A 27,261-nucleotide genomic window follows, 5' to 3' on the forward strand; every position below is an offset into this window, starting at 1 on the left:
TCCAGGTGTGAATCCCACTGATGTATAACGGTGCATAATCCTTCTTAAGTGCTGCTGAATTCTTTTTGCTGGTATTTTGTTGCGGACTTTTGCATCGGTGTTCATAAGAGACATTGGTGTGTTGTTTTCCTCTAGTGTCCTTGTCTGGCTTTGTGTCATGATTGTGCCATCCTCACAGAATGAGCTAGAAAGTGTTCCTTCTTCAGGTTTTTGGAGCAATTTGAAAAGAACTGGTGGCGTGCCTGCGTGGTCCATTGAGTTAGGCGTCAGCCTTCAGCTCAGGTCATGATCCCCCTGCTTGGTGGGAGCCTTCTTCTCCCTCTGCCTCCACTCCTGTGATTCTTGCTCTCTCTCTCGTTCTCTCTCTCCCAAGTAAATAAAGTCTTTCAAAAAAAGAATCGGTACTCGTTTTGTATTAAACACTTGGTCGCATTCACCAGAGAAGCTATTAGGTACGCGGCTTATTGTTGTTGGCAGGTTTTGGACTACTGAATTCATCTCCTATAAGTCTCTTCAAATTCTCAATTTTTTGTGATTTAGTCTTCGGAAGTATTGTGTTTCTAGGAATTTGTCCATTTAAGTTACACATTGTTTTGGCATATAACTATTCATAGTACTTTCTTAAAATCTTTTTTATTTCCTAGAATTGGTAGTAATGTCTCCACTTTAGTTTCTGAGTTTTAGTAATTGGAGTCTTCTCTCTTTTTTTCTTAATCCATCTAGATAATGACACGAAGATAATGATAATGACATCGTGACACAAAGCCAGACAAGTTTTATCAGTTTTGTTGCTCTTTCTGAAGAACTTTTGTTTTCATTGATTTTTCTCTGTTGTTGTGGGTTTTTTTTTTTCTCCTATGTATGTATTTATTTGACAGAGAGAGCGAGCGAGCACCAGTAGGCAGAGCAGCAGGCAGAGGGAGAAGCAGGCTCCCCGCTGAGCAGGGAGCCTGATGTGGGGCTCCATCCCAGGACCCTGAGATGATGACCTGAGCCGAAGGCAGTCGCCTCACCGACTGAGCCACCCAGGCGCCCCAGTTCCTGTATTTTATTTACTTCTGCTCTAGTCTTCATTGCTTCCTTCCTTCCATGAGCCTTGGTTTTGGTTGATTCTTTTCGTAGTTCCTTAAGTTGTAAAGTTAGGTTGGTTTGAGATCTTTTTTTATCTTTAATGGAACCATCAATGCTATAAATATAGCACTGCTTCAGGTTTTGTTGCACCGTGTTTTTGGTCTCATTCACCTCTAAGTGTTTTCTAATTTCCTTTGTAATTTCTTCTTTGATCCATTGGCTGTTTAAAAGTGTATTATTTGATTTTTACAATTTTGTAGAATTTTCAGTCTCACTTTTGTTACTGATTTCTAATTTGATGAGATTGTGGTCAGAGAAGACACTTTGCATGTCTTTTAAAATCTATTAAGACTTAATTTGTGGCCTCACATATTATCTGTCTAGAAACTGTCCCTGTGCACTTGAGAAGAACGTGTGCCACTGTTGAGTAGAGTGTCATGTCTATGTCTGTTAGAGCTGATCGGTTTATATGTTGTTTAAGTACTGTCTCCATGCTTCTGTCTGGCTGTTCTATCCATTACTGTGGGTGAGGTTCAGAAATTTCCGCCTATTGGGGCATCTGGGTGGTGCACTTGGTCAGGTGTCCAGCTCTTGGTTTCGGCTCAGGTCATGAGATCAAACCCCACATCAGTCTCCAAGCTCAGCACAGAGTCTACTTCAGGATTCTTCCTTCCTTCCCTTTCTCTCCCTCTGTCCCTCACCTCCCCGACCCCCATATGCACATGCTCACTCTCCCTCTTTTTCTCTCTCTCGAATATTTTTTAAAGTTCCTTTATTCAGTACATTATTATTTGATAGGTTGTCACCTGTTTTTTTTTTTAGTGTCATTAATAGTACCGTAGGGAATATTCTCGATTATTTTCTTAGAGAAAATTCTTAGTCGTGGAATTTCTGAGTCCAAGAGTATGCATGTTTGGTTATATATTTTGGGGGAATTACACTCCAGAAAAGTTGTACTAATTTCTTATTTCTAAAACTGTGTAAGAAAGTATCCATTTCCCTATATTTTCCCCAATACTTGGTATTTTTCCTTAATCTTTATAGGCATTTCCTTAATCTTTATAGGTATTTCCCACAAACAATTTATTATATGAAAAGTGTCAAGCATAGAGTCAGGGTGACAGATTTTCACCGTGACCATCCACATACTCCCCGCCTGGGTTCTACTGACAGCATTTTTTTATCCTTGTTTTTTTTTTTTTTTTTTTTTTAAAGATTTATTTATTTATTTGACAGAAATCACAAGGAGGCAGAAAGGCAGGCAGAGAGAGAGAAGGAAGCAGGCTCCCTGCTGAGCAGAGAGCCCGATGCAGGGCTTGATCCCAGGACCCTGGGATCATGACCTGAGGCAAAGGCAGAGGCTTTAACCCACTGAGCCACCCACTATCCTTGTTTTATCACTCATTTCTGTCTATCCTTTTTTTTCCCCTTTAATCTCTACACCCAGTGTGGGGCTCGAACCTACAACCCTGAGATTAACCATCACATGCTCCATGACTGAGCCCGCCAGGCACCGCTCTGTCTGTACTTCTGTCCATCCATAAGTCTATCTTTTTGGACACGTTTCAGAGTAAATTGTAGATACTAATACAGTTCCACCTGAAAACGTGAGCATGCCTTGTGCAAAGAAAGTAACGCGAGGACATGAGAAAAACAAAATCTCCGATTATGTTATAGGGATTGTCTGTGTTAGGTTTCCTTGGCATTTAAGTGTCTTATAATCAACTGCTGCTTTCATAATTGGGAAAAACAAACACTGAGTAAACACAGGCAAACCCCGTAGGTGCTCCCGCTAGTTACAGACTGCTTCAGATGCATGGGGACGGTGTAAAGGACACGGGGGAGATGCTCTCTTTAACTCACATTCCCGGTAGCCATTGTGTCTGTGTGCCTGTGTGTACGTGCGTGTTTCTCAATTTTGTGGATTTGTTTTGTGTTGTTTTCTTGTTATTTTTGTCTTTGTCTGGTTTCAGGGCAGGTAGTAGGAGAAATTTCAGTTCACAATTTCTGGGTGAGAGTTTGTACGCCCTTTGGGTATGACAGCGGGATCCCTGAAGCAGGAGTCAGGATGGGACATCTGGTCTCAGATCTGGTGTTAAGCTAGCAAGGCACCTGATCTCTTTTATTTCAGATGGTTCTTACATCAAACAAGGAGAAAAGATGTTTATACTATGAGATAACAAATGAGAAGGCTTTTGACAAACTGTAAACTCTCTGAAACTGTAGGTAGATTCTAGAGTGGGGACTCGGTACAGGTTCCTAGCATACGGGATGGGGACTCCCGACTTACCTGGGAACGGAGACTCATGAGTATCAAGTATTGCCCCCGTTTGCAGCCCAGCTCAGCGCAGCTACATCTGTGGTCAGCTGAGAGCAGAGATCTGTTAGTGCCATTTGTAACATCGACCGTTCTTGGCCGGGAGGAGTAGTAGTTCCCTAGGTGCCATCTGGTCACTCTATCGGATTTGAGTTGTGGCCTGGTTGAAGGCACTCATTTCATACTTGCACGTTTAGCAGCTTGTTAGTTTTCAGTTTCTTTCTCTTTTATTCTTCTTCTTCCAGGCCTCTTCCTGTGCCAAAGCTGCCCCCTGGGGAGCAGTGTGAAAGTGAGGAGGACACGGAGTATATGACCCCCTCCTCCAGGCCTCTGGGGCTTCCAAAGCCAGATGGGAAACGGCCTTTGGAGACCGCCCAGAGTTCACGGTACGTTCATGACAATCCCATCTGGGAGCGGGGGTGACACCACTCACCTGCTTGGCTGCGGCCTGTGTGATGTCACCGGCCGGAGTTAAAGCGGACGGTTGTATGCGGCCCCTAGTGTTTGGTCTCTTCCAGCTATAGGCGATCCCACTTACACTTCCTCACGGTCATGTTCATTTTAAAAACACTCATCTATTATGCATCGGAAGAGTCAGTCTTGGGACATTTGTTAGTGATCCTGGCAAAAGGAGTATGTGTTGTCCTGATAGACTCTGGGTCTAGAATAGTGAAGACCAGATGAGTGTTAATAAGTTTGCAGGTAACAGAGTTCTGTTGTGAAGATCATCTGCCCCGTTCCTTCTGCTTCAGAGCGTGTGACTGTGACCAGCCGATTGATAGCTGTACATACGAAGCAATGTATAATATTCAGTCCCAGGCGACGCCATCAGCCACAGAGAGCAGCTCCTTTGGTAAGTAGCTGTCCTGCCACTTGGAAGATCAGTGCTGTGTCATAGGAATGAACCTGTAATATTTGGCTATTTGGGGCAGCTTGATCTTAGCAAAAACTTCTTTTAAATAATTTCCTTTGCAAAATATCTTTGATCCATGGGCAGCAAAATCCTCTCCTCTCTTTCATTTCCTGTTCCCACAGCGAGTTCCCTTTTCATCCTTTCAGGGCCTAGAGACATTTGGAGTTATGGGGCCTGGGTGCTGACATTTCCCTTTTATTTCCTTTGCTTTTTAGCGTTGATGAAATTCTTTTGTGTGTGGGTGGTGAACACTCTATTCCCATATCAACTAGCTTCCCAAGTGGAAAGTCCAAGAAGGCAGCACACACAGGCTCTTCAGCTGGTGCTCCAAGGTGACATGTCGATAGCGATGTTGAACCAGTGCCATAAAATGGCTCTGAGTCTCTGGCGTCAGCGGCCATCACCGTTGGCAGGGGTAGCCGTTGCCCCGTCCAGGAGAGCAGAGCTTCGGGATTGGCACAGACTGCATTTTCTCTGTTCTTTTATCTCCAGCCTCAGGGCTTCACATGGTGGTTGGCCTGGGGTAGAGAGTCGGTAACTTTGATGGGTTTCTCTCCACGAGCTGTATTAGCGCACGGGTGTGTAAGAAGGTGGTGACAGCACACACTTTTTTCTCTAGGGGAAGGGAGTCTGGCTGCGGGCCATGGGGGTGCCGGCCCCGAGGGATCAGAAAATGAGGAAGACGGCTATGACGTCCCTAAGCCGCCGGTGCCGGCTGTGCTGGCCCGCCGGACCCTCTCCGACATCTCTAACGCCAGCTCCTCTTTTGGCTGGTTGTCTCTGGAAGGCGAGCCCACCACACGTGAGTCTCCAGGCCGGCTTGAGTTTGTGCTATGGCAGAGGTGACTGCTGGGCCACAGAGCCTTTGTCACCAGATTTTAGTTTCTTTAGTCTAAGTGGGAGGAAGAGCTGGTCCGGGGTCCTGGTTAAGAAGTTAAACTGGAGACCGATTTTTCAGGATTCTGCCAGGCTTAAGAGGTTGTTCCTTAAACCCTGGCCCCTCTTGGCTGGTGGGAAGTAGGGCTTCCGGTTCTTCCGAGCATGTATTAGGACACTGGTAATGAAGCCTGATGGTACAGAGCACGCATTCCTGACTTCTGGACCCTGTTGCGTTGCCAGGAGGGCATGCAGGCTCTGGAAAGCACACTGAGCGGGCTTGGAGCCAGGCTGCACTTGGGCCTTGACCGTCAAGGTCTGCCCTCGCACCTGTGCCTGCCTGGAAGGGCAGCACCCAGGGTTGCTGTCCTGCTGGAAACTGAAGCCCGAGCTCAGGACAGCTGGCGAAAGAGAGACAACATCCAGCTGCCCAGGGAGGAGGTGACCCCACCCACCCAGCCTTGCTTCCTGCTGCTCAGCGGCAGCTCAGGCTTCCTTCTCTTCTCCTCCTTTGTCAGAGGAGACGTTTAGCGTCCTCTCTGGCCCCATCTGAAACGTTATTTTCAATCGTCCCAGCACTACTGTGCATGAACACTTGTTACAAAATGTGTAAAGCACGATGATGTAGATAGAGGTGTCTGAACTCGGGGCAGCAGTGTCCCTATCAGTGGAGCAGGCGGATGGTATATTTAGAAGGTGGCTCCTGCCAGGAGGGAGGAGGAGGTGGAGGTTAGCTGCTACAACCCTGGAACCTGTAGAGTCTGGCCCTTTGAGAGCCCAAGTACCCTGTTGCAGTAGGTCAGCTCAATCCTAGGACACTGTTCTTACTGCCTTTAAAGGGTGGCTCCCCCCAGATTTGCACCTCTTTTCTGTTTGATTTCTTCTAGATTTCACCGAGGGTTCCCAAGTTCCTGAAAGGCCTCCCAAGCCGTTCCCTCGGCGAATCAACTCAGAACGGAAAGCAGGCAGCTGTCAGCCGGGTGCCGCCGCCGCCACCGCCGCCGCCTCCTCACCACAGCTCTCCAGTGAGATCGAGAGCCTCATGAGCCAGGGCTACTCCTACCAGGACATTCAGAAGGCCCTGGTCATTGCCCACAACAACATCGAAATGGCCAAGAACATCCTCCGGGAATTTGTTTCTATCTCGTCTCCTGCCCACGTCGCCACCTAGCAGAGCCCTCCCCGCTGCGGCGTCAGGACCAGTGAGCCGGGCGCTGTCCCCCGGGCGGCCCCTCAGAGGGCAGAGGTTCCTCCGGAGACTTCACAGTGAAGTCTGGCCCTCTCTGTGGGATTCCACATCTGTGGTTCCAAGATTTCAAAACAGTGGAATGAACGTGGAGCAGCTAGTGTGTTTTACTTTGTTTGTTTTGAGAGTGGATTTGAAGGTGTCCTTCAGTCCCCAATTAGAGTGTGGATTTTTATTAAATGGTAGCCTACTGGGGGAACAGTCCAGAAAGCGGTGGGAGAAGTATTGTGCTGTAAATCCTCATGGGGGACTTAAGACTTCCCTGGGTTAAGGAGTGCTTGTGCGTGTGTGTGTGTCTGTCTGTCTGTGGTGGCGTGTGTCCTGTGATTATAAGATGAGCCTGCTGTGTGTGTTAATCCTGGGCAGGGAATTAGCACAAGAGACGTAGGAAGGAATGGTCCAGAGACCTCCCTCTACTGTGGTGTGAGACCCCGCCCTGGTGTGTAGTACGGCGCCCTCGAGCTCCCCTGTGGCTTGAATTACCGTGCGCACAGCTCGAGTCTTGTATTTTTAGAACACCCTCCCTCTGTCCTTTCCCCTGTCTCTGCCTCCTCCTCCTTGGTGTCTGTCGTTGGCCGCGGGCTTGCTCCGACCAGCCTCACTGAAGCCCAGTGGCTTTCAGGATGTTCCTGATTATGTGTGATGGTGTTGGTTTGTTTGGTGGATAGACGGGGCAAGGAAAAGTACTGTTGCTGCATCATCACAGTCCTGTGTGATCCTAGCGGCTAACACTGGTCACTCCAAAGCACTGTTTCCATAGGAACGTTGATTCTGTGACAATGAGATGTTTTAATTATCCTAATGACGTAATGACTGATCTGAGATAGAGGCCTTCAGATACATTCCATGCCCTCCCCAGAAGACCGTCTGTGGGAGTCCGTTGCCTTCCTGCCAGGTGTGTGTTCTCATGTAGGTCACGGGCGTTTATCCTTACTGGGAAGGGAAGAACATTTGTTTGCAGCCTGGCTTTCTGGCCTGAAGGCCACCAAACTTTGAGGAGCTTCCTTTTCATGCTCTTGTTATGCAGAAGATGGACAAAATAGATAGGACTCATCGGTTTGGTTTTTCTTCCCAGTGAGTCAGTTCCAGCTTGTGTGGGCACCTCCCTCGGAACGTGAGCCAGGTTATACTTTCAGAAGAGGCTTTTGTCCTTGCCCTTGAAGGGGAGGGGATGGCACCCATGGTAGCACAGCATTTTGCTGGTAATTAGCACCAGTCCTCCCCTGGCACCACCAACGATGTGGTTTTCTCTTGTGCCTGTGGCTTTGGGAACGGAGCATCTCTTCCCCTCTTCTCGCCACACTGGTCCTCTGTGCTCTTCACAGACCGCATTCTCCATAGTAATGACAGGTTCCGAAGTGCGACGAACACCTTCGCAGGGGTCAGAGATGGGGCGAAAAGCCCACCAGCTGGTGTGCGTGTGGGTTTGTGAGGAAGATTCGGAGTCCAGCGTCGGGGGGCCGTGAATCGGTTCTGGTAAGGTACTGCGAAATGAGCCCCGGTCAGCCAGTGCTCTGGCCGGTCTTTGCTGAATTCCCTAGCAGGCCGTACCCTCCTGCGCAGCAGAAGCAAACCTACTCTTTGATACATCTGCCCTCCTCTAAGTCTAAATCATGCTTTTGTCTTTAGATCCAGACAGAAATGAGTCTCTCGAGGTCCATTTTCTTTCCCGTTTTTTCATCTGTGGAACTAAGGCGTTTCCTGATTCTTCTCTTCGCTTTTGGCTATTCCTAGACCTTTTGGCTTTATGCTCTTGCCTCAGAGCCATTTACATTCCCAGGGTAGATGGTACTGGACCTCTTGTCGATAGGCTCTGGCTCCCCAGTGTCTGCTCAGCATGGCCGGGAGCAGCAGCCCTGCCTGGGCGCACCTGGGAGCGGGACAGTGGCAGTCACTGGGAAGCAGTGACCTAGCGTCTCCTTCTAAGAGCCAGTAAGGAGCCTGTTTCATTTGTGGTTAACACTCCGTTTGCATTTTGTTTAGATGCTGGAGTCAGGCAAAGAACTAGGGAAGATGGCAGCATTTTCCCTGCCTGTCCACACTGGAAGTTTTCCTTGTCTGCAGACCTCGTCCACAGTCTGAAGGTGTGTCCGGAGAACAGAGCCCTGGTTCTGCATATCTCTTGCCTGTTTGGTGTGTCCCACATATTCTCTGGAGAGTCTTTCCTTACTCATATAGGCCAAGGGCAGGTTCGTCCCTTTTTTCCTAATTGAGTACCCCCGTGCCTCCCGGGGTAGGCCCTGAGACTGGGCTGTCAAGACCCTAGGGTCAGACATATGTATCGGTGACTGGCTTGCTGGGTGGCTGTCCGCTGCGGGCCTGGGCTTCCTGCGGGTTAGAACGTTCTGGGAGGTTTGCTGTCTTTGGGTGCTCTGAGGACAAACTTCAGCCATGCCTGAGACCGCCATCATCCCCACAGAAGTTTCCACGTGGGCGTTTGTCTTGAGGGGACTTCCAAAACTTTAATTTCTTCACTTTTCCTTGGACTAAGGCACAAATAACCCTTCTTCATCTTCCAGTTGTATGGCAGTTTCCAATTCTGGGCTCTGCTCGGAACTTAAAAATTGCCCTTTCAGAAGTGGGCTCTGAGTTCTGCCAGTTTGGGCAGACCCCTCCCCTCTCTCCCTCCGAATTCAGGGTGGTTCCTTCTCTGATCCCTTCCCAGGAGGATGAGGTAAAAGCCACTTAGGGATTTTGTCAGATGCATTAGGTTCTTCTCTTCAGTGCGGTCTCCCGCTTTCCCTTTGTCTTTCTGGCTTGGTCTACACAGTCTGCCTCGTCGTCTGGGGTCTGCTCGGCAGTAGGTCATCCGCTGCCCACGCCAGACTCCTTCCGCTCAGGTAAAGGGTTCTCAAGTGGGAAAACCTGTGGGCTCTGTGATATACCTCCCTTGAAGAAATGAAGAGATTGGTCAGTTTCTCGTCTCAGCGTTTATCTGTTAATGTTGATGTAAATAGCGCTCTGTACCTGTGGATGGCCATTCTCCTCCCCTGGCCCTCTGGCCCCCCACAGCCCACACACTCTGCCCTTCTGTTCTCTTAGCCACACAGCCCCAGGGCCCAGGATGGGGGAGAGTGCTCCTTGTATCAGTTAGCTGTTCCGTGGATTAAAATTTTTGGAAGGGGGTCGCTATTCTTCATACTTAAAAGTATTTATTTTCTCTGTAGAAAATAAAATATAACCCATGGTCCACACAGGAAACATACAAATGAGTTTTTGTAAATTTGCTAGCAGAGTAGGGACCAAGCTGTGTTCCCTTTAAGGCACCATTAACAAGATCCGCACCTGTTTTGGGTGGTCGGCGCAGGTGTTGATACAGAATATTTTCCTACCTCACGTCATGACAGTCAGGGTTACAGACCTTCTTCCTAAACTGCAACTTTCCCTTCCTGCCATTGGCCTCTCTGACTCCAGTGGCCCCTGGCCTGGAAAGAGTGGCCTTTGGACCACTGGCCTGGCTGTGTACCCGTTAGCCCGTTCGTTCGGCAGATGTGAATGACTCCCAGGTGCCAGCAGTGCCAGCTCCGCTCTCTTCCCTCCCACCACGTGCGGATTTCCCGATGCCCATATATTGTACTTGCTGGCTCGCCTTTCCCTTTGGCCCTGAGATAACCCTTCCTGGAAGATGGTGCAGTGTGTATTCACAGCTCTTTTCACAGAGCCATGGGTTTCCTTGTAAAAGCAATTCAGGGCTCTCCCGTGAACCCCGGTTGTCTTCCCAGAGCCTTGATGACGTCTGGGAGATTCGGCAGCGGTCTGGGTACCTGCCGGCTTGGATGCGTTTCAGTGGAATCTGTGTGGTGGGTTGAGGTGCATATTGGCTCAGTTGCATAGTAGGGCAGTTAAATGTTTAAGCAAGGCATCTGCCCACAGTCCCCTCTCCAGTCTAGTGCCTTCCTTGATCTTTTTACTGAACTGCTTGGAGTCCCTAATCCCCCTTGTTGTGAATTTTCTTGTCACCCTCGTGGGACCTGTCACCATCTCCCATTCCCTTTGGGACTTGTCCCCCAGTCCTTCAACGACCTTTGCAGCTAATTCTGTGTCCTAGAAGGGCTGGAGGTGTGATGGTTGGAGTGCTGGAGACCCAACATCAGGGTCCTGGTCTCTCCCAAGAGCCAGGCAGTAAACTAGATGGAACTCAGTCATTTCGCAGAAATGCCAGCCTTTCCCTCCCGGGGTAGGAAGCTCAGGACCCTAGAACTCTCATCAGGGTGCACACGTCAGCATGAAGGGGTCCTCGCAGCACTTTAACCTCAGCCTGTGTCGCAGTCTTTCTTTACAAATGCATCAAGCCATTTGTGCATGGCGGAGGGTGCATAGGGAAAGGAGGTCACAATCTTGTATTTTTGTCCTGTTTAGGAATCCAGGCTAAAGAAAGGAGAGAATCCTCCGGATGCAGGGTATTTCACAGACCCCAGCATGGGAAGCGCATTGGGTTCTTGCATGGAGCTGGGACTTTTGGAATTTGGGCCTAGTCCTTTCTCCTGCTTGTCATGCCCCGGACTAGACACCCCATTGCCCAGGTCCACACCACCTCCCGGCTCTTGGGATCACCGTGCACAGCTTCCCAGTACCTCTTAACTCCTATTCTCAAGAAAAAATACAGTCAGCCCAGCATGTTGCTCGACTTTCTACCCTCATTGGTCAGCCTGGGAGCAGGGGGCGGGGGGGGGGGGGGGGGGGGGGGCGGGGGTGTCCCCTTGGGGGGGGGTTGGGGTGGGGGGTGGGCTCTCTGAGAAGAGGCTTCAGACAGGATAAATACCTTAGAAGTATTTTAGTAGCAAAACTGCTGTCCTGCTGCCCACTCCCCAGCCTGCTTTTTTGAGAGTGGAAAGGCAGGACACAGGACCGTATCTGGACATTGAGGAAATTCTTGGGTTTCGCTTAATTTGGGTTTCTGGCATCTTTGTTGCTTTATTTCCTGGTTTAATTCCCTTTACCAGTCTTGGCATCCAAGATTTCTTACCTCCCTCTTCAGGACCAGTTTCTCCTGCTCCGGAGCTAGTCTGTTCTTGGGTGACATTTCTTCACCTTCATTCAATCTCAGGTTTTTAGCCTTCTTTCGTACTTAGAGAGCAGATCACAAATCCCACGGTCACCACCCATGGACTTCTGGGCTCTCAGGTTTTAGCGCTGAAAATATATTCATTCTGTGGGCCTGTGGTCCGCCCATGCCCCTCCCTGCCCGCCTCCTCACCCTTGCATTTGGTCTTTGCCGTGTGAGGAGAGCTCTGCACTAAGAGCCATGGGCAGGCCTTCTGAGGTACCCCAGAAGCTACTTCCCTGTAGCCAGCAAGAGTATCTGGTGGCTGGGACAGTTGCCAGGACAGAAGTCAGATGTAGATGTCAGCTCGGAGGAGTTTTGACTGAGAGCTCTTTAGACCAGAAACCCTTGTCTTCCCTGTCCCGCCGGCTTGCTTTGTGGTCCCGTATCAAAGCCTTTAATTTTTTGGATTTTGACACAACTGCTTCTGCTTGCCTAAGTGTTTTGATCTTACTTACCTCATCCTGGGGCCTGTCCCATGTTAGTAAGGCATTTCATAATTACTTGTAACTTTTTTAAACCGTTGGAGTCGTTTGGAATACACAGAAGTAACCTAGTAATCCAAAGATACACATTGAGGCACGTGATGAAGGGTGGGGTCATTAGCCTTTGCATTTGATACTCTGGACTCGGCTCCAGACTTAAGGACCAGAGGGACAGCAACGCCATGTGCCTCTGTCCAAGGAAATCTGGGTTGGTCTCAAAGGAGAGTACCAGTGTTTTTTGGTTCTAATAAGTAGCACCCCAATGAAGAGGTGGGGAGGTAGGGACGGAAAGAGCGAGCGCTGCGTGGAGGCTCGTTCACGTTCAGATGGGAAGGTCAGCCCTTCCGAAGTGCCAGCTGTTCACTCGGAGTAGCAGCTGTCTGCAGCTCTCCCTGCCCCTTCCCCTGGGTCGTGCTTGAGAAAAATGTGGCGGACCACTCCCTCTTTTTGTACAGGGCCAAGGCTGAAAGCCAAACTCCGCTCCTACTGATTAGGCAGCCAAACAGATGAGCAGAGCTGTGATCACCCGGCTCCGTATTCCTGACTTCTTCCTGCAGGGAACGAGAGAGGCACCTCTCCTTTGCCTCACAAGTTCTCCTTCCACCCCTGCACCAGACTGGGAGACCAGGTTGGGGGGCGGGGGTATGCTCAGGACAAGCCCCGTGTGACTCCTCAGGCCTGGCACTGCCTCCCTGCTCAGCCCCACCAGGGGGACGGGGCGGGGGTTTTAGGCGGGGTGGAGAGGATGGTGTGCAGGCCAGGCTGTGTGCCCCCACTCGGTGCCCTGAAGTCCGTGTGTGTCGCTCCCTCCTCCCTACCTACCTCTGACCCTGTTGTGGGTGAGGGTGGCCGTGCTCATGGCCGTCTGGAAACTGAAGAGGCAGAGACCTATTAAGGAATCTGTAGACCACATGTTTTCTCTTCCTTGGCTTCTTTCTTCTGCTGTCTGGGTAAGCCTGTAGGCACAGTGCCCGGGAGAGCGGATGCCTCCCGACCTGCCTGTCTCGGTGTCGTGGCCTTGACCTCCTGCTGAAACATGTGGTAGAGGCATGGCAGCTAAGAGGTACCGCCTACATGTGCTTTCTGGCTGTGGTGACTTGGGATTTTTAACCTTATATATCTTTTTCCTTTATTAAAAACAGAACAATTTTTAGCACACTGAAGAAAAAAAAAAAAAAAAAGCCAAACATTTTGTGCCTTTCTAAGGCAGCACTGTATCCCAGGCTGCATTTTAGGACTTAATATGGAAATACCAGAGTCTTAGCTCCTCTACCTTGAGTGTCAGTCCTTACAGTCTAGGAGGGAGGAGGAGACACTGTGTGGGGCTGGGGAGAGGGCACACAGGTGTGGTGGGGCAGCGGTCCCTTCCCCCTGCCCTGGTGGCTCTGTTGGAAGAAGCAAGCATTACCCTGGGATCATTTGGCTCCAATCAGAATCGTAGTTAGAGGTTGAATGCTGTGTCTCCAGCAGGAGGAGCGAGACTGTCCTGGGACTCCCAGGAGTGCTGTGGACCCTGCAGGTGTGCTAGCCTCCGGGTCCTGGGAAGGACCCAGCTTCGGGGAAGAGCGTAGGTTGGAGTCTGCTGACAATGGGAGGTAGTCTGTGTCTTTCTGCTGGATCCCAAACTGGCCTAGACCTCCTGCCTCTCCCTTGAGACATGGCTTTTCTTTTATTTGAAGATTTCGGTCTTAAAGCATTAAGCAGCCAGTGCCCTCGGTGGGGGCCAGTTTTCCCCTGGGAAAGGCAGCAAGGCCCACATGCCAGAGCCTGGCCTCAGGATCGTGGCCACTGTAGGTTTCAGCAAAGGAAAAAGAAAAAAATGTTTTCTTCATGGTATTTTACTTCTCCCTTTCCCTTTTCAATTCTTCCCTGCCTTTAACTAATAAGGAATTGGGGAAAGAATTCTTTTTCAAGTCCTCCCTCTTTAGGATTTTGACATTCTTGGCCTGGGTGGGGCTGAGGAGAACTCGATGCTTTCTCCAGAATAGAGTCCCAATTTGTATATCAGTGTTAAAAATAAGACAAAAACTTAGATGAGATTTTTGTGGACTATTTTAAAAAATGTGTCATTAATATAAAAAAATTTATATTAGCAGTATTTAATCATTCTCACCTGTAAAGAGTAAGAAAAACAGAAGGTAAATATTCTTACAGAGAAGAGCAGAGCTTTAAGATTCATTTTCGATTTTAAGTCCCTTTTGTTTTGCCAGTGTATTAATGTCTAGAGGTCTGTTATACTAATGTTATTTATTAATTTTTTTTCATTTCCATACACAGTTAACTAAAGAGCTTTTTCAAGCACCCATGTCTGTAAAAAAAAAAAATATTTTTAAATAAAGTTTCTTTTGTTGTAGCCGACTGGAGTTCTTGCTCTTCCACGGGGGTGGGAGAGCGACGGGCTCGGCCAGCCCCATCCTCACGGTGAGTCCACTGCTACCCCAAGGCGGGTCTGCGCAACGTGACAGAGTGAAGGGCCAACTCGGCCTGGCTGCTGCTGAGAAAGGCTGTGGTCCTCTGGGAGCTCGAGCCATTTGCTCAGAAACAGAGGTAACCCCTCATCCCCACTCCCAGATGCAAAGGTTTCGTGTTCCTTCTGGTGTGATGCCAGATCCCGGGGCCCCAGGCTGCAGTGGCAACGCGATGAATCAAAAATACTGTGAGGTTTCTGGGACAATTAAGCTTTATTTTTCATATATATATATATATATACACACACATATATATATAAAGGAAATTTGCAAATTTACAGACAACCTAACAAAACCACATATACATACACTCACACACGCACACAGATACCCATACACACCCCAAAGCTCCAGCCAAGCCCACCTCTTGTCCCTAAGTACCATTCTCCCGTGAGGGCCATTCTTGCCAAGACCTAAGCCCCTTAGCTCAGTTTGTAGAAGTTTGGTGCTAGTGTAATTATAGTCTTAATCCTCCTAAAGGACAGTCTGAACCTCATTTGTCCCCTAACCTTTCAGTCTGATATGACCCGCTGACTGGGCAATAGGAGCCAAACTTGGGGGTGGGGGCTGTTGGGCTCAATGGCCTAACTCTGGAGAAATGCCCAGCTTCCTCCCTGCAGGGACGAGATACACCCAGCACCTCTTAGGAAATGACACCATTCCCGGCTTCTGCCCCGAGAAAGGTGGGTCACAGTAGGACCTGAAGCATGCAGGCAGCTGCTTGTCATAAAGGCTGGGGAACTCTCTAGAACCGGCGTGAGAGGGGCTTGTGCTCCGTGAGTCCTCACTTCGGTGACACAACTGACCAATGAAGCCAGCCTTTGGGGCAGGAACCAGACAAACAGGCTGCCTCATCCGGCTGCGGCAGAAGACAGGTATGTGCGTCCATGATCTACATACAGAGAACGCGGTCTGCGAGACACTCTCTCCCACCCCCAGGATGCCGAGGCCCCTCCCTGGGATAAGCATCACCCAAAAGAGTGAGCCGGTGGCAGGTTGATCCCCGACGAGGGCCCTCTGCGGTGGGGCCTGCAGGCCAGCTGGGGCAGGGGGCCTTCTCCACAGCCCGCTGTAGAGGCCTGGGTGGTCATCCTGAGCGCTGGGAGGGAGAGGGTGAGCAGAGAGCACAAAACGTTCCAGGCGGGAGGGGCACTCAGTGGGGTGAGTGGGCTAGTGCCTCAGATCGATGTATTTCTCTCCCTAGAAGCAGGTGAAGAGAACAGGTAAGGGGGGATGCGGCGGGGACAGGGACGGGAGCCTGAGGTGGTGAGCGCTGGAGGGACGAGGGACTGAAGCCAAAGCTGATGGACTAGGCGTGGAGGGAAGCAGCGGGAGGGGGTGGTGGGGCGGGGTGGGAGAGCCTAGGCCCCCGAACCGGACTGGCCACACTGCACCTGGTGACCTGAGCCACGGCACTGTTCAGGAAAGGTGGTGACGGAAAGTGTCTGCTCTCAGGCCTGGGAGCTACCCCTTCTCCGGGGTCCCTGGGCCACTCGCCTCACCCTACCATCTGGGACTAGTGTTAGGAAGCCAAGACGGGCCTGCTCCCAGTCTCCAACAGAGGAGGAGGAAGGGGGGAGACAGTTAGTGTTCGGGGACACGAGAGCCATCAGCCCCGGCTGCTCCTGATCCCTGAAGCTGGGTCAGGCGCTGGCCATGGGCAGTGCCTCCTACCTGGTCTCCGGGCGCCCTCTGGTCACGGCTGCTGCCCTGTAGGAGGCCCATCTCTTCTGGGAGCTTATCTGACTTAACTTCAACTACAAATTCGCTCTTACGAGACGGGGGCAGCGTGCTGGGAGGGAGGGAGGCAAGAAGTTGGCATCTCGGGCAAGGAAAGGGAGGCTCATTGAGAAAGACGTTGGACTGGGCGATGAGGTGCTCTGGGACTGGCTCAGGGAAGGGGAACAGGCGATGAATGGAGAGGAAGTGTGGGTGATGGCAGCTGGCCAGTGGGCAGGAAAGCGGGGAGCACTCACACCCAGTGTCCCCCTCCTGCTCCGAAGGGGTGATGGGGGAGGGGGGCGGGGGGGGGCAGGGAATGTCCCTGCCCAGGCGACATGCTGGGAAGGGCGCGATTGGGTGGGGGCGCAGGGTGCTGGGTACCCGGCTTACATCTCCTGCTTGCCTGACCGCCCACAAGGCAGCTTGCCCTTCTTGTAGAAGAAATAGAGGACAGCACCCAGCACAGCCAGGACCAGGACGCACACGGTCACAGCCACGATGGCCACGCCCTTGCTTTCAGGCTCTGGCAGCTTCTTCTCTGTCCCACAAAGATGCTCCGGGTCACTCCCAGCCCCAGGCAGCCCTGACGCCACCATGCCCCACCCCACCTCACCCCTCCACCCCACCCGGCCACAGCCCAGGACTGATGGAAGATGGGCCCCTGCTCACCTTTCTGAACAGGGTTCCCCCGGGGAAGGGTCAGGGCAGGAGGCGGCTGCCCGGCTACAGCTCTACTCTCGTGCCAGGACTGCTTACCTGTGGAGGTGCCGTTGGCTCGGACAGAGGGGCTGACAGTGGATGTGCTGAGGCCAGTGCTTCTGCTGGAGTCTGGTGAGTGGTGAAAGGGGTTGAGAGGGGGGTTAGGAAAAGCACATGCTCGTGCCCACACCTGCCATGCCGCAGGACGAGGCCCTTACCCAGCTCCAAGAAAATGGTGGTGGTGTTTCTGCCCAGGGTGTTGGAGGCCACGCACTCAGCACCTGTCCTCAACAGCTCTGGGGTCACAAGGACGCTCAGGACACTCAGGACGCTCTGTGGCTCTTGGTCTTGTTCATGTGCCTACAGGATGGGGACGCCGCTCAGGGAGGGGGGCGCGGGGAGGGTGCCCGTGGCCCGCAGCGGAGCCTCGGCAGGGGCGGTGGGCCTGCTCACCGTGCCCTCGACGCTCCAGGAGATGGTGGGCCGGGGATGTCCCGAGGCTTCGCAAGACAGATTCAACACTGCATTCTCCTGCACCCACATCCTCCTCTCCTTCTGTGTCATCCATGGGGACCCTTAGGGAGAGAGCGGTACGGGTGTGGCAGCAAACTCTGCCAGCCTGCCTCCCCGTCCCCACCGGAGCAGGCCAGGGCAGCAAGAGGAAGGCTTCCGTCCTGCAAGGAGCTTGAAACCACCCAGCCCCAGGGAGCGACAGGGGGTGGCCTGATCTCTGCCCCGAGGGCTTCTCACCAAAAACGGCCACGTGGACCAGCTGTGTGCGGTTCAGGCCGGGGACGCTGGGCACGGATGCCAAGCAGCGGTAGCCTCCCCCTGCCTCGCGTTTCAGGTCGTGTAACTGGAGCAGAGGCCCCCCCGTCAGCACCTGGCCTGTCTGGGGGTACAGATGGGTCAGGGCCTTGCTCCCAGCCCCACGCGGGCCGCAGCCCCAGACCCGCCAGGTACCTTTTCTCTCAGCCACTGGAACTGCACGGCTTGGTTGCTCTCCGCCTCACAGCTGAGGACGAGGCTGCCTCCCTCCTGGCTCTCCGGGGCTGCAGGGCTCACCCGCACAGCAGACACGTCTGGGGACAGAGCAGTGCTCTCAGCCTGGGTGGGGTGGGCCAAATTCCCTCTTGCCCCTCCCTGGTCCCCCCATCCCAGGCCCCCCGCCCCTCACAGTTCACCAGCAGCTCCTGTTGGTCGCTCAGCAGTGATGCCATGGTTTCCAAGTCCAGGCCCTGACACTGATAGAGGCCACTGTGCTCCTTCTGGGCAGACTCCAAGACCAGGACCCCGTTGTCTTCGGGCGTCATCTCCTCCACCTCCTTGGTGCTGAGGTTCTGGGGAAGAGCAGAGAGATGAGCCGAGTGCGCCTCCAGCCACCGCGGTGCCCCCCCCCCGCCCCCGTCCCTAGCGCGGCGCCCTCCGCACCTGCTTGCTGATGGTGAAGTGCGGCGGGGGGTTGCCGTCCGCCAGACACCTGATTTCCACGCGGTCCCCTTCCTTCAGTGCTCCCACGGGCTCCACCTCCAGCCACACCTTCTCCGCCGGGTCTGAAGAAGCACAGGGGCCAGCCCTCAGCCTCAGAGCCGTCCCCACACTGGGGAGCTGGCTGGGGCGGCCACCAGCCTCGGCCCAGGGCCGCGCTGGGACTCACAGAAAACCTGGACGCTGACTTCCCGAGACTCCTTCATGTGGTTGCCGCTGGGCAGCCGGTAGCTGAGCTCACAGTAAAACAGGGCGTCCTTGTCTGCGGTCACCAGCTGGGCCTTCAGAATGCTCACCAAGGTGTACAGACCGCTCGACTCCACGATCTGGGACGACTGAATATAAACCCCTAGTGGGGCGGAGAAGGGGGGGAGAAGAGCTCAGCCTTGGCCCTGCCTCCAGCCCGGGGTCCCCTGGGATTCTCTGGGGGGGGGGGGCACCTGGAGAGGGACCCCTGCCCGCCCCTGCGACCCTTCAGCTCAGCGGTTCTGTGTATCTCGGCATCTAGCTATGCCACCGACACCCGCGCACACACAGGGACGGGGTGCCACACTCCAGATGTCCACCAGCTGGGGACCCCCCCTCCACCATCCCCATGGTAGGCGATCCTGCGGGGGGTGGGGGCACAGAACCATCAGGTCCAGCCACGCAGGCTATGCTGGAAAGACTTCCAGGACTGACCGTCCAAAGAAAAATTACCGTGTGGCGACGTATGCCACACTGAGCCACTGAGGTCAGGGCTGCTCAACCTCAGTGCGACCTTAGGTGGGGGTAGAGGGCTGCCCCGAGTACTCTGGGGTGTTTAGCAGCAGCTCCCCTCGGCCTCCCCCCACTAGGTGCCTGTAGCCCCTCTCCATTCACGACAACCAAAAATATCCCCAGATGTGGCTGAGTGTCCCGGAGGGGGAGCAGCTGTGTCCCTGGTCAAGAACCACTGCTTCAGCTGATAAAACAATAAAGCCTTCGTGTGCCCAAGATGTATTTCTGTGTGTAAGTACCCCGAAACTGGCTGGAAAGAACAAACACTGACAGCAGACATGACTTCTGAGACGGGACCGGGGGACCCGGGGCAGGAAGGGAATTTTCCTTCTAGATCTAAAGTGCAGTTTAAAATCTCGTGAAAAGATTTTCAGGCATCACTTGCGAATTGAAGCAAACAAAGAACAAGGACGGGGGTGGGCCCAGTGCGGTGCCATCAGCATGGCTTCTGAGGGCTCAGAGGGCGACTCACGGTCCTTCTCCTCCTTCAGGGAGTGGCCATTCTTATACCAGATGACTTGAGGAAGGGGGTACCCATTTCTCCCTACACAGGTAGCCACCTGAGGAGGACAGGGTGTGAGTCTCCCTGCATCGGAGGGAGGTCCCCCCCAAACTCCCCCCAACCCCCAGGCTCCTGCTTCCCACCTGGCCAATCTCACCTCCTCAGGCTCCTTACTGCTGACCGAGATGCCCAAGGGATTCACCTGGATGGTCGGCTCCTCCGGGGCTTCTACAAGAGAAGGAAACGAGGGGCCGAAACCTCCACCACGGGCCACCCGCACGGGCCACCCGCACGGCCCACAAAGCCCGGCGCGGCACTCACTGTAGACGCGGAGTTGGATGCGGTGCTCCTGGGACTGGGGGCGCTTGACCTGGCACAGGAAGATACGCTCATCGTGGGGGGTGACATGGCTCAGGACCAGCGCGGTCCCTCTGTCTTGCAGGCTGAGCCGCTGCTGGTACTCGCCAGGTTCACTCTGGCCCTGGCCCTTGCGCACGCGGAAGATGAGCGTCGGCTTCTCCTTGTGCACCTGAGGGCCGGTGTGCGAGGGGACGTGAGGGTCCCCTGCAGGAGGGGTACAGCCTCCCGCCACCCCAACATGCTCTCCAGGGCCGCGCACTCACAGAAAACCAGTCCACGTGGCTGAAGTTGCTCTGGGAGTGGGAGGGGCCGCACGCCAGAAGCGCCGTGCCGCCCACTTCCGCCTCCACCAGCTCCGGGGCAGGGGGCTCCGCCTCTCCCGGCACACCTGGGGGCGGAGGAGGGGCCGTCCCAGCCCTAGGTCAACTCCAGCTGCTCTCCACGCCCTCCCCTCACACCCTCTATCTTGCAGCTGTTCCCCCTGCCACTTGGAAGGGTCCGGAGGGGGCTCTGGCTTCCTAACCTTCAATCCCTCTATCTACCTGCTGCCCCAGGCAGCCCAGCCCGTTCGGGGGAGCTGAAGGTCACTGCCTCTGGTCATTGCAGCTGAGACCCTGAGCACCAAGCATCTTCCAGATGAGGCTGACAGAGGGGCAACCCAGGCTCTGGGCCAAGAGGAAGGCCCTTTTCCTTCCAGGCTCCCACCCCTTCCAGTGAGCTCAGAGTATGGGAATGCAAGGCATGTGCCAGCCTGCGCCACACAGGCCCCTTTGTGTCCCCATGCCGAGGGGAAGACATCGCTACTCTGCCCCCCAAAGAGCCCTCCCCAAATTTCCTGCAAGACCCAGTGGGCCAAACCTGGCCAGAAGCTCCCATCACATGCTCCCTAAGCAGTACCTCTGTGAACATCCCACAAGCTCAGATGACCCCATCCTGGGAGTATTGTGAGCATGGAGGGGTCAGAATCTCCCCCAGGGGTCAGGCCAAGGGCCAGGCAATGGGCAAGAGTGACGTCAGTGGTGCCGCGTGCTGCCTGCCCTGTGAGGAGATGATGTCACTCACTACCATCTGGCCGGCCTCTGGGGTGCCGTGGCTGTTGCCCTGGGCTGGCTCCCGGACAGGGAGGGCAGATGGAGTGGTCTGCAACCAGGAGAAGCCTCGGATCCCTGACTGCGTTTCCCCAGAGCTAAAGGAGCAGGGCGGGGTGGGGCTAGATCTGCTGCTGCGGGGGAGCCCAGTTTAGCCCTTTCCCCAGAAACACAGCTTGGGAGCCAGCAGCCGGGCGAGGGGGGTACCCCAGGGACACTGTAGGCACTGGGCATGAGGCCAGTGAGCTGGGTACTGCCTAGCCCTTCCCTTCCCCAGCCGGACAGCGGCTGGGACCCGGGAAAAGAAGCCAAGAGAAACACGCGACACCGCTGCAGGCCATACAAGGGCAGCGTGCACCCGGGAGCGCCAGGCTCCCAGGCAGTTCCAGAAAGAAACTCCGAGGTGCAGGGGCGCTCTTCCCACCTGAATGTGCTCCCATTCCGGGAGACGTAACGGATCTGGGGCGCTTCCACTCAGGGCACCCTCAATCCCTCGTTTCTGCCTCCTGTGATCCGTCACCCGGGTAGACACGAGGCGACCCACGCCGTCCCCCAGCTCCTGCCAACGCCCTGCTCCGGCGGGAGCCGCCATCCCTCCCCTCCCTCGCTCACCTCTAACCTGGCTCAAAGCCCAGGCGGGAGAGGAGGCGTCCGCACACCCCTTCCCAATAAGCAAGCTGCCTTTTTCCAGCAACAGGCGGGCGCAGAATTCGGGATTTGGAGATGCGCTCCAGCTGCGCCTGCCGCGGCCGCTTCAGCCTCGCGGCCCCCAGAGCCCGCACCTGAGGCAGAGCTCTCCCCAGCCCCCCGAGAGGCTCGGCCCCACCCCTTCCCGCTCCGGGCGGCAGCCTCCTCCCCGCCTCCCCGGTCGTCCTCCCGGGATACTCCAGACTCCAGGCTGCAAACTGGCTGCAAAGAAGAGTTGCACGCGCGCAAGGCACCCGGGCGCCGGCGAGAAGCGCACGCCGGAGCGCAGAGCCCCGCACCGCGCTGCCAGCTCCGCCGCCCGGCACGCCCCGCCGAAGACCTCCCACTGCCTGGCCCGGGCCGTTCGGGGCGCGGGGCCCCCCTCCGAAGTCACTCACCCGCGGCGCGGCGACTGCAGTAGCAGGCAGCGAGCAGGAGGGCGCAGACCAGCCCGGACCGCTCCATGCTTCCCGGCCGGAGGGCGAGCGCCTAGTGAGCTAGCGGCCGGCGGCCGGGGGCTGACGTCAGGGGGGCGGGGGAGGGGGCCCGGCCCGCCCCGCCCCGCGCAGCCCCCCGCCCCCGCCGCCGCGCCGTGGGGGCGGGCCCGGAGCTGCGCCTGGCCGCTTGGCCCCTACTAGGCCGGGCGGGCTGCCCAGCTCCCGAGGCGCCCCCCACCCCGCCCACCCCGGGCTTGGGTCGGCCGAGGGGGCAGTGACAGGTGTCTCGAGGCCCGGCCGGCTGGCCGAGGCGGCGGCGAGGAGAGGCTGGCTAGGATGCCCAGAGTCACGCCGGGTCAGAACCAGGCGTGCTCACCCCAGCTCAGCCCCTGGCAGCCTGTGTGGCCCTGGCGGGCCGCGGGGCGGAGAAGCAGCAGACCGGGGCCGCCTCTTCCCGCCGCCGCCCCGCCGGACCCCTGCCACAGAGAAACTGGCCGGCCTCGGTCGCTTCCGAGAACGATTGCACCACTGCGGCTGCCGCCGCGCTGGCACTGTCCCCCAGCCTCGCACACTCCCAGCCTCGCAGTGCCGGCAGCTTTGAGGGAAGAACCCCGGGCCGGGTGCCACAGACCCAAGGCACCTGTCGTGGGGAGTGCAGGTGGTGCCTTACGGGCTGCTCCCGCAAACCCCAGCTCCCTCAAGTCCCGAGTAGCCGGAGAGGAAAGGGGTTGGATTCACAGGCCCAGGGTTTTCACACTTTTCCACGTCCAGACCTTGCAAATCCTGTTTTTGCCCTCTTCACTCCATGACCCTAGCGGGGACTCAGTCTCCTCTCACCCGAATGAAGAAAAGAGGGGGAAGGAAGGGTAAACGGGTGTGAGGTCTCTGGCTTGGCCCCTGAAAACCTGTTGCTGTCCAGATGGTTGAGAGGACCCCCTGCAGCAGGGCTCCCCGCACACCCCGTGTCCCCCCCACTGGTGATGGTGGCTCAGCAGCTGGGGGTGGAAGCAGGGAGGGGGGAATTGGAGCTGGTTGCAGGCACCGCTCTGCATAGCAAGCTCCCCCTCTTCCCAAACCTGGGTCTTCTGGTCTCTTGAACTAAGGCCCTGGGGAGTGGGATGGGCCCTTGCCTCTCAGAGACCCCAGCATCACATCTGTGGCGGCTCCTTCAGCAGGAGGGTCAAATAGAGGTCTGGATTTGGGGTGGAGGCCTGTCTCCTGGCAGGGCAGCCTTTCTGCGGGGTGGGGGAGGAGCAGCGTGAGGCAGCAAACGCTGGACACGGAGACGGGCAGGTGACTTGAGAGAAGGCTCTGGGGTGGTATTTTGATGACGCAGAGATGACTGGCAAACCACATCTGAACCTTGCTGACCCCTCCTCTCTCTTCGTCAGTCTCCAGCCAGAGGCAATGCCAAGCCAGCCAGGGCAGGGACCTGGAGCCCGGAGCCTGCAGGGAGAGGACCATGGCTCCCCAGCCCCCGGAGTGAACGTATGGACTGGCCCAGGGCCCAGGGCCCAGAGTGGAATGGAGGAGTTTGTTTGTCTACAGGCGCAGGAGTAGGAATGGCTGAAGGATGCTGTGTGCCCTGGCCAGCCAGAGCTGGGCATGGAGCTCTGCTTCCCTGCCCCCACTCCCTTCCCTTCACTTAACACCATTAACTAATCATTCTCCTCTCCGCCTGGAAACAAAGCCCGCGAGCCACCAAGGACAGTCAGTTCGGAATTCGTCTTCAGCCAGGTGGGGGCGGAGGAGCTGTCTCTGCGGTGAAGGGGAAATGAGGTTAGAGCCCCGGGGTGACATCCTCTCCCAGTGTGGCCCCACCAAGCAAGCCTGAGGACTGTCCTTTCAGGAAGCCGGGAGCCTGGGGAGACATGGGCCTGCCAGCTAGTGGGCAGTGGAGGTCTGGGGGCAGGCAGCTTGGGAGGACGGCTTCCTGAGGGGAGCACTTTTGGGATTCCAAACCAAAGAGAGATCAGGACTTTGGAGAGGATTCAGAGGGGTCTGGAAGAAGGAGGAAAGGGCAGTGAGGGCAGGAGAATGGGTAGAGGGAACAGAAGCTTGTGGAGAGTATCAGCCCGCTGGTTCCTTGAAGATACCAGAAGACAGGGCAGCAGCAATAGCCTGGAAGAGAAAGGCAGCAGAGGAAGAACTTTCAGGGACAGGACTGCAACCCAGCTGAAGTGGGGTGATTGATGAGCCTCCCTGAAGCAGAGACTCTGGCACCTGGGCTGGGTTGGAAGCAGTGTTGCCTGGATGTAGGCCAAGATGAAAAGGAGAGATCCTGGGCCAGAGTCCTAATTCTTTGTCTGTTTCTCTCCAGAAAGAAGGGGTAGGGGGCGCCTGGGTGGCTCAGTGGGTTAAGCCTCTGCCTTTGGCTCAGGTCATGATTCCAGGGTTCTGGGATCGAGCCCTGCATCGGGCTCTCTGCTCAGCGGCCAGCCTGCTTCCTCCTCTTTCTCTGCCTGTCTTTCTGCCTACTTGTGATCTCTGTCTGCCAAGTAAATAAATAAAATCTTTTAAAAGAAAGAAAGAAAGAAAGAAAGAAAGAAAGAAGGCAGGCTGCTTTCCTCCACCCCCGTGGTAGACCCATCGTACACAGAGATAAGGGGACCCCTGTGTGGCATGTCCTCTGTGTAGCGTCTCTGGCATAGGTCTGATCACAGGCAGAGAAACTGAGGCTGGGTGGGCTGGTGGCCATGGTTTTGGTCTTTAGGGTGGTGGGGCTTTCATTTGGGTGTGAGGAAAAGTGGGAAGAGAGCAGCCCCAGCCACCGTGGAGGGGGAGGTAAAAAGAAAAGGATGGGCCTGCCCCCAGGGGCCACTGGGGCCAGGTTCTAACCTAGGAGTCCTCCCTTAGATCCTCTCTCAGCTCCAGCATAGTGGGCACGGTGGCCTCCCACACCCCTCTGGCCCAGGGGCTTGACCAGGAGGAAGATACAAGAAAGGCTGCTGAGCTGGGCGGAGGAAGGAAGCTAATAAAGACATTGCAGCTGCAGTGAGGAAGGAACAGAGGGTGGAGGGGGGAGGCCCAGCAACCTTGGCAATTAAGGAGGCTGGGGAACCCCCTGGCCTGGCCAGAAAATAGAGACCATTTTGAGTCTTTGAAGGAGAGGGGAGAGCAGCTTTCCAGAATGGGGGTCTGACGTGGGAGGAGCTGTGGAAAACAGGGTGGGAGGAGGGTGGGGGGCAATTGTTGTCGAGGGCATCATCAGGCCAGGAAACCGGATACTGGGGGGCTGGGTTGGAAGATGTGGGGGAAGAGATTGAATGGGGGGAAGCAGCCCCTATCCTGGCCGGACGCTGTCTCACCCATGCCCTTTGCACCTGACCCAGGGCAGGAGGAAGGAGGTGCAGCATGGACTGAGGTGCGCCCCAGAAACACAGGGGAAGAGGAGGAGGGTGACTTGGGGGGGGGGGGGGGGGCTATTTTTAAACTTGGAAAAACCTTGAGTGAGTTCATCTCCACCCTAAGTACTGGAGGCGGCAAAGGGCCCATTGTACAGGGGTCCAGAGAAGGGGGGCGGGGAGGGGGTGAGTGGCACAATGGCAAGAATTATGTTGGAGTAGGCCGGCCAGCATGGGGTGGGGGAGGGGACTCCTCGTCACAGCTGGCCTACTGAACTGTGGGGTCCAGTGGGGGTTGGGGGGGTGGTTCCACTGTCACAAAGCCCCCTGGGGGGGGGGGGGCTGGGTCTCTGGCATCCGGGGGTCCATCCTGGGGAGGGGGCTGTGGGTGGGATTCCCACAGTCTGACTTTCCCAGGGACAGCGGGGCCTGTTCCCAGGCTCCCAGCATTCCAGCGACTCCCCTGGGAGCTAATGGCCTCTCTTCTCAGCCCCTTCTCTGCCCGGGGGTTGGGGGAGAGAAGGAGAAAGAGGATGTGGATGCGTAGGGACTCTTTCTGGGCACTAGGGACTCTTAAGCCAGAGGGAGAGGACCACCCTTACATCCTAGTCCCCAACCCTGCTAAGGCCTCAGAATGGTGACTGTCCTTGTCCCCTCCGACCCCAGGCGCCTCTCCACGTTGGCAGTCCTCCAGCACCCAGACCTCAGCCTGGGGGGGATTCCGCCGGGAGTCCCAGGAGCCCTGATCGCGGGGTCTCGCCCAGCGGGGGCCGCGGTGGGCGGGGCATCCGGCGCCGCTCACACCAACCCAAACATTACCTTAAATGCTCAGGCTGCTGCCGCGGGCCGGGGAGGGGCTCGTCGGGGCCCTGGGGCTCTCCGGAAGCCCGGGATCTGTCTCCAGGCCTTTCCCAGCGCGGCCGGCAGCCGTGATTCAGTCCACTGGCCCCCCTTCTGGAAAGCAGCAGGGGGAGGGAGAATGGGGTTGCTGGTGTTGGGGAGAGAGCCCGGCTGCACTGGGAGTCCCTGGGGGCCGCTGCCTGGGCGCAGAGCGACCTTTGATCCAGAAAAGAGTAGGACCCTCCAGCCAGGATTTCAGCCTGTGAACAGGAGTGGGGGCTTCTGTTAGCCTAATGCACCCCCCCCAATCCTGGATCTCAGTTCTCTGGCTTCTGAGGGCCCGGCCACTTCCTCCTCCAACCCTAAATTTGGAGAAGGGAGCACGTTGGTGGGGTGGGGGAGAGGGCACAGGAGCAGGATGCCAGAGCCCACACCACTCCCCCTCTGGGAAGTTCACATCCGTTCCCCAAAATACCACCACCCAGAATGTCCCCAGAGAGCTGTTTAAGTCTGACTTGGAGTTGTCCCTGAGGAAAGGCCAGCTCCTCCATTGCAGAGAGGCCTAAGAGGAACCCAGGCTCACCACCTAGGGGCTCCTGGCCCTCTCCTCCCTGACGTCCACTTCTGCATTGTTTTCCTTTCCACACAGAGCTCTGAGCGCCCAGGTGGGGACCTATAGTTGCTATAGCTCACCTTGGAGGCAGGGAGGGAGGAGGAAAGACAGAAGGGAGGCAAGCCTGGGGCCTGCTCCGGGCCTCCCTGTACCACATCCCTGTAGCTAGGGCTTCCGGTGGCAAGATTATGGAATTTGGAGTCAGGAAAAAGCCCACACTGGTAAGACCCTGGCACCTTCCCTTCGCCTCCCTGGGGCCCGGAGCAGGCCCCAGGCTTGCCTCCCTTCTGTCTTTCCTCCTC

The 27,261-nt window shown here is 55.5% G+C and overlaps 2 protein-coding genes across 5 annotated transcripts in view; one reads left to right on the forward strand and one right to left on the reverse strand.

The window, feature by feature from the left end:
• CBL (Cbl proto-oncogene) overlaps positions 1 to 7,435 on the forward strand; it is a 71,917-nt gene extending 64,482 nt beyond the window's left edge. For both annotated transcript variants that reach the window (XM_032868714.1, XM_032868715.1), the window contains exons 13-16: positions 3,634 to 3,774; positions 4,141 to 4,241; positions 4,921 to 5,103; positions 6,065 to 7,435. In XM_032868714.1, the coding sequence (XP_032724605.1) occupies positions 3,634 to 3,774; positions 4,141 to 4,241; positions 4,921 to 5,103; positions 6,065 to 6,348 (709 nt within the window). In that variant the 3' untranslated portion in view covers positions 6,349 to 7,435. The remainder of the gene's footprint in view (positions 1 to 3,633; positions 3,775 to 4,140; positions 4,242 to 4,920; positions 5,104 to 6,064) is intronic.
• A 7,215-nt stretch (positions 7,436 to 14,650) lies between these two features.
• On the reverse strand, positions 14,651 to 22,226 carry MCAM (melanoma cell adhesion molecule). Of its 3 annotated transcripts, none has more exons than XM_032868716.1 (16): positions 22,124 to 22,226; positions 20,214 to 20,338; positions 19,912 to 20,119; positions 19,748 to 19,818; positions 19,561 to 19,648; positions 18,499 to 18,678; positions 18,273 to 18,394; positions 18,019 to 18,181; positions 17,805 to 17,923; positions 17,592 to 17,733; positions 17,295 to 17,416; positions 17,060 to 17,201; positions 16,899 to 16,970; positions 16,533 to 16,680; positions 16,095 to 16,212; positions 14,651 to 15,620 (listed from the first exon to the last, which is right to left on the reverse strand). In XM_032868716.1, exons 1-16 carry the CDS (start codon positions 22,188 to 22,190, stop codon positions 15,591 to 15,593), a joined length of 1,917 nt encoding a protein of 638 aa, XP_032724607.1. In that variant the 5' UTR covers positions 22,191 to 22,226; the 3' UTR covers positions 14,651 to 15,590. The 3 variants fall into 3 exon arrangements, with proteins under 3 accessions (XP_032724607.1, XP_032724608.1, XP_032724609.1); XM_032868717.1 differs by lacking the exon at positions 22,124 to 22,226 and adding an exon at positions 20,848 to 21,083; XM_032868718.1 differs by lacking the exon at positions 16,095 to 16,212.
• Between the last annotated feature and the right edge of the window lie 5,035 nt (positions 22,227 to 27,261).

This window comes from Lontra canadensis, unplaced genomic scaffold (genome assembly GCF_010015895.1).
Source record: "Lontra canadensis isolate GAN:19392208 unplaced genomic scaffold, GSC_riverotter_1.0 scaffold36, whole genome shotgun sequence".
Lineage (NCBI taxonomy): Eukaryota > Metazoa > Chordata > Mammalia > Carnivora > Mustelidae > Lontra > Lontra canadensis.

Bases quoted from the DNA above. Each gene is read 5' to 3' on its own strand.
- MCAM (XM_032868716.1), bottom strand. From the start codon at position 22,190: ATGGAGCGGTCCGGGCTGGTCTGCGCCCTCCTGCTCGCTGCCTGCTAC. The intron at 20,339-22,123 runs GTGAGTGACTTC...CTCCGCCCCCAG, and splicing joins CTGCAGTCGCCGCGCCGCGG to GTGTGCCGGGAGAGGCGGAG. The intron at 15,621-16,094 runs GTAGGAGGCACT...ACCTGCTTCTAG, and splicing joins AGAGGGCGCCCGGAGACCAG to GGAGAGAAATACATCGATCT.